At 45.3% G+C, this 6029-nt stretch overlaps 1 protein-coding gene across 3 annotated transcripts in view; it reads right to left on the bottom strand.

Moving 5' to 3' along the window:
- Nucleotides 1–564: 564 nt before the first annotated feature.
- Nucleotides 565–6029, bottom strand: part of SCAMP4 (secretory carrier membrane protein 4) — a 31066-nt gene continuing 25601 nt past the window's right edge. For all 3 annotated transcript variants that reach the window (XM_019513309.1, XM_019513311.1, XM_019513310.1), the window contains 3 exons: nt 3819–3920; nt 2573–2690; nt 565–1582 (listed from right to left, as the gene is read on the bottom strand). In XM_019513309.1, the coding sequence (XP_019368854.1) occupies nt 1406–1582; nt 2573–2690; nt 3819–3920 (397 nt within the window). In that variant the 3' untranslated portion in view covers nt 565–1405. The remainder of the gene's footprint in view (nt 1583–2572; nt 2691–3818; nt 3921–6029) is intronic.

The following is a 6029-nucleotide window of genomic DNA, read 5'->3' as shown; positions in this document are numbered from 1 at the left end:
CCCCCCCCCCCCCCCAAAACAAAATACAAAACCTATATCCCTCCCCTCAAATTGCTTCTTGGGGAAAGACAACGATTCCCCTCCCTGCCTGTAGGCTGAAGGAAAGAGGTCACAACACACCTGTACCATGGACAGCACACATGGATACCAATCCCACATGGTTAACTAAAGGCTAGTTAACAAGAATATTATATATTACGCTTCTCTTCTCTGATAGGCAACACATCGCAGAACAATTCACATTCATAAGCTTGGATTTAGATCTCATTTATAAAACGGCAGATACAAGGAAGAAACCCTTCACTTTTTATAGTTACCCCCAAATCAAATAGGCAGTCTCAAATACGCAGATTAATAAAGTTATCCAGCACCTGGCTACAGATCTGTAGCCCAAAAGATTATCAACATTGTAGGAGTTTGTCAGTTATGAGATGTAATCACTAGATTGCTATGTGGGGTCAGCACAAACCTAGACATGGTGCAACTGGTCTCTATATCTCATGCTGGATATCCATAAAGGGGTGAATATCACCCACACAACTGAATCCAAAGCCTACTGAAGTCAGTGGGAGTTTTTTATTTGATGCCAATGGGCTTTGGACCAGGATTTCAGTGAGCAAGTTATTAGACAAACAAGATGAACCTGCACTTCCACAGCATATAGACCTGACAGATCAGAAAGAAACAAAGAAAAGCTAGGGTTCCAAAATAATGATACCCTACCAGGTGACTAGAGGTTCTCCTGGATCCTACATACAATTAGCACTCACACATGGTGGGTGGTGTTCTCTAAAGCATTCTCCCACTAAAAAAACCCTAAGGAAGAGAAGTTGTAAAACTTCAAAAGGCCTTATGAACAGCAAGGGAGCTCCACCTACGATCTTACCAAACAAATGATACATTTTCCTTTGGGAACAAGAAGTTCCAGGGATGCATCCAGAAGTATAAATGCCAGTTAATACCCATTTTGATGGAAGAAAGCAGTGACGCATTGTGCATGTAATAAGATAGGAGATTGAGGGAAAGAGTAACTTGAATAGAACATTTGCCATGATGGGGATAGTCAGCCTTTTCCACATATGACCACTGACAGGTTCCCCGAGCAAGGGCAGTGACTGGTTCCTTGGTCTACAACAAGGTGAATACTGGCAACCACGCACAAAATGAAATGTTCCAACAGTGACATACAAAGCTCTAGATGCAGCACAGGCTTACAGCACAGATCATTTGCAGTCATGAGGAGAGGATTAAACCCCCTCCCCCAAAAAAACAAAACACCCAAAGATGGGGGGGAATGCAAATGATCTTTTCAAATAATAATAACGATGATGATGATGATGATAATGATAATAATGAAGAGACCAAGAGAAGAGATGATCCAGGCAGCATGACAGCCACTTGCTGTTTAAGGCCATTGATTTCCTGTGGGATAGTTGGGCACTGTGGGATACTCTGGCAGGCTGTTTCCAGAAAAATTATTATACTGAGCTTCCCTGCTCGGGGGGTCCTTCCAAGCGCCACTGTTCCACTCATCCTGGGCTTTCTGAAAGCTTCCACCACCTCCTCGGTAGATTTTATGCACCTAAGGGATAATCAACAAGGCAAAGGAGAATTAGCAGAAGGCACCCAGCTTCCCTTCTGACAGTTGCCTCAGTCACTTTGTTAATGCCTAAAAATCAACTAGTCACCTCTAGGACTGACCAACATATTTGACAGTAAGAATCCAGTTTAACAGCAGGAGCAAAACCACACAAAGACACTAAAAAGAATATTGCAACAGAGGGCAGAGAAGCAGTAAGTTAAGATCTACACATGGTATCTAGTTGATGTACACAGGTGCGGGAAGGAACATGGCTGAGAAATCACTCTGCCATAACGCCCGTTAGTGTGTGAGGGGAGTGGCATTAGCCACGACCTCCAAGACAGCTGTGTGCTTCCCTACGCCAGAAGTAAGCCAAAATATTGTGTTTGATGAAACAGCTCTAGACTCTAAAACTGACCTCTTCCTTCTAGTTTTTTTTACTCTCACAAAGCTCAGAATAATTCTACAGCAGCCTCTGCGGTGGTATTACTTATGACAGTCTCTCTCCATCTGTTTCTTTATGTGGTAAACTTTTAAGGACAAAAATACTTCCATGGACTGCCTTCCTTCCCATCACTCCAACGCTTCAAGGGTATGAATCTCAAGAGCTGTCGTTTCTGGAATTTGTGACTGCCCATAAAAAAAATAAAAATAAAAAAATCTCAGCTGCATCTAGGTATGTGCAATTGTATGGGACAGAGGGAACTCCCAGTCTTTGCCCTTTACCTGGATTCATTCTCTAATGAACACGGGCAGCATCTCGACTGACTATACTTGGGCAACTTTAAAGGGAGAGGGTTAGTTCTTACAGGGGCCATTCAACTGATGATTCAAATCCTTGCTCAACAAAATGAAGTGGCAATTTTAGGGATTCCTTTGGTCAACTATAGCCTGGAAATGCAGGGACTGGGCTCTGTGGACCAAGAGGCCCTTTCTAGATCCAAAGCACAGATAGATACTTCAAGGCAGAAAGGCACCAAAAGCACCTACCTTTAGGAGACAGAAGAACATTGCAACTGCACACATTGTGAACATGATGGCAGGAAACAGCATGAACACAGCAGCTGCAACGTTGGTACTGAAAAAAGTAGCTGCTGCTAACCATCCACTGGAAAAAAGTGAAAAGGAGAGGGCATCACTGCAGTGTCTGTTTTCAGACACACAATTGTTACCAAGGAGACTATTCAATCCCACCCTAAAAATGTGAGAGAGAACAATGAGAACAGCAGCCAGAACCAGATGCAGCACAGAGCGATGCTTCCCCAGCACTTTGCTGTTAGCAGACTTCAACCCTGAGCCATCATATCCCCTACTCCGCTATTTCAAGGCCACTAAAGCTGACCAGTGACATAGCAGGGCCTTAAGATGTAAACATCGATCCATAAGGGAACCAAATTTATTTTTACTTGTGCAAAGGTAACAACAGTCTAGTGGAATGAAGCTGGGGCTCAGAATTGGGACCTTCCGAGTCCTATAACTTTGCATCTTTAAAATGATGCTGATACTATATGCTGGGATTCAAGAAGCATTGTGGAGATTAGCGTTAAGAAAGAGTGGCAGTATCAAGTGCTGGGTTTTGGTATTATACCAGGCTTTCTTCTATTATTTTACAATGATATTTTCATTCAATTCCTTCATCAGGACTCTAGAGATGGAGGGTTAAATGACCAACTCATTGGGCCTTAAACTGGAAACGGCTCATTCAAGTACCCTCCCCTTAAGGATGACCCTCCTGACTCTTGCCCTGTGGAAGTGAAGTGGCACATGCTGTGTGTACCCGGGGAGGATGTTAAGAAAGGATAATGTGACTTGGTCTCAGCACTTATGCTTCTCAGTGGCTGGGTGTGGAATTGCATTGCAAGTTCAGTATTAGCTGTTTGTTTGCTATGGCACAGCCATATGGAAGGAAAAATAGGCATTTGTGGAGGGCATGCACCCCTGAAAGTACCAGAAGGTGAAGATTGTGACTGCATATCATCTTCAGTCTTTACCTGGGGAAGGTCAAAGGAGCTCAGATTACATCCTGCACCAGACTAGGACCCTTTAATTTTCCAGTCTCCTTTCCTGCCCCTCGCCCATCTCTCACAATCTCCATCCCCCTTAACACTGAATGGCATTTAACACATGAAAATGCAAGACAGGCTAAATCTTCAGGACAGAGTCTCTGCAACAGGCACCTAGTTCAAGACAGACAGAACAAGTGCTCAACAAGAGACCCTGGGAGCATTCCACTTACCACGCTCCCCATCTAGAGATACCAATCGCTTGTATGAAGGTGAGAATAAACTGGGCGCCAAAGATGAAGAAAAAGGCCATAAAATTAAAGGAGCTGTCAGACCTGTGAAGTGAAGGAGGAAGTTATGAGGAACACATGAGCTTTATCACTTTGTACTGTTCCAGGCTATGCTGTTTGTGACCCCTGCCATGCAAGCACAGACTATTGTGGTTATCAAATCCCTGTGTGATTCTGCACTTTGAGGACCACCCCTCCAGTGATGACAGCACATGAATCTGCGTATCATGAGAACTTAATCCCTCCTAATAAACCTGGGTCTTGCAGATGATCGGACAGTAATTATACTTATGACGACATGCTGAGAGGTGTGGTTTACCACTAATAACCTGCAGCCTCACGTGGAAGAAAAAGCACTTGCGCCATTAACTGAATGTCTGAATTCAGTGCAGCCCAATCCTGGGTGTAAGCACAAGACCATGACAACACATGGGCATAAGCACAGGCCACCAGAAAGATGGTGATTGCATCTATAGTATATACACACAGAATGAGAAGCCCAGCTGGGAATGCCTCAGTGGCTGTTTGCCGTCAGCTCACGTACCTGTGGTTAAGAAGATGAACTACGATAATCTGGCCCTAGGATGGATTAGGAAGAAAAATAGCTCTGGTATCCACGTAAGAACAACATTTGGGCCCCCTGAGCTGGGTGGTAGATTGCCTGGGGAGGGTGCGTGTGCAACGTGCAGTATAAATATACTTCCGAGGGAGGACAGCAGCTCTCATAACTAGATGTGCTTCAAGGCCTCTGAGATCTGACCCAAACAAAATGTCACATTAGCAGAGCCTCTACCATCAAATATATACTCCCTTCTAACAATACCTCCCCTAATTATCCATCCTTTGGTAGGGGACACTTTCACTGCAAGCCTAATTAAGCTCTGAGCCCTCTCATATCTTGGGGGGGCTATTACTTTTAACCGTGCAAATGAATGACATCACATTCATTTAAATACAGAAGCTGGGAGGGTTTATGACCTCTGGAAAGACTTATGAAGGGAACTCAATGGAAAGAACCAAGACAGAGGCAGACAGGCGCAATGGGGATTTTAACAGTACCAGTGTCAGATTCCCAACTCCCCCGGAAACCAAATGGAAGTTAGGGGCCATGGGGAATTGAATGCTCAAACATCTTCGGTGCCTAAGTACTTCTTGCAAATCAGGCCTCTGGCAGCTGAAGCAGAAGACTGGGAGTCAGGAAAATGGTTCTTGACTTTCTAAATGTCACAGATATTTTGGCTGATTTTGAGTAACTTGGAAGCTCAGGATGGATCCTCACTTGCAGGGCACTTTATGCAGTTATTTACACCTGTGCCAAGTGGGTGTAAATAGAGGATAAATGATTACACAAGGTAGATTCATAGATGTAGGGTTGGTAGGGACCTTGTAGATCTAGTCTGACCCCCTGCCCTGGGCAGGAGAAAACTGGGCTCAAACAACCCCAGCAAAGTAAACGTCAAGCCTCCTCTTCAAGACCCCCAAGGTAGGAGCCAGCACCACTTCCCTTGGAAGTTGGTTCCAGACCCTAGCTGCCCTGACTGTGAAGTAGTGCCTTCTAATGTCTAGGCTAAACCGACTCTCTAACAACTTATGGCCATTATTCCTTGTTACTCCAGGAGGCGCTTGGGGGGAACAAAGTCTCTCCCAATCCCCACTGGTCCCCACTAGTAAGTTTATAGACGACCACCAGGTCCCCCCTCAGCTTCTCTTGCAGAGGCTGGACAGGTTAAGGTCCCGTAGCCTCTCCTCGTAGGGTCCGCCTTGCTGCCCCCTGATCATGCGAGTGGCCTCCTTTGGACCCTCTCAATGCTGTCCACATCCCCTCCTGAAGTGCGGTGCCCAGAACTGGACACAATACTCTAACTGCGGCCTGACTAGTGTCGCATAGAGGGGGAGTATCACCTCCTTGGCCCTGCTTGAGATGCATCTATGGATGCATGACAAGGTACAGTTAGCCCTACTGACTGTGTCCTCGCATTGTCAGCCTATGTTCATCTTGGAGTCAATAATGACTCCAAGATCTCTTTCTGCCACTGTGCTTTCAAGAAGGGAGTTTCCCAGCCTGTAGGTCTGCTGCTGGTTCCTACTGCCTAAGTGCAGCACCCTGCACTTGTCAGTATTGAATCCCATCCTATTTTCATTTGCCCACCCCTG

The sequence above is a fragment of the Gavialis gangeticus genome, unplaced genomic scaffold (genome assembly GCF_001723915.1).
Source record: "Gavialis gangeticus isolate Ggan-Ray unplaced genomic scaffold, GavGan_comp1, whole genome shotgun sequence".
Taxonomy (NCBI): domain Eukaryota; kingdom Metazoa; phylum Chordata; order Crocodylia; family Gavialidae; genus Gavialis; species Gavialis gangeticus.
This window is presented reverse-complemented; position numbering and strand designations above follow the sequence as displayed.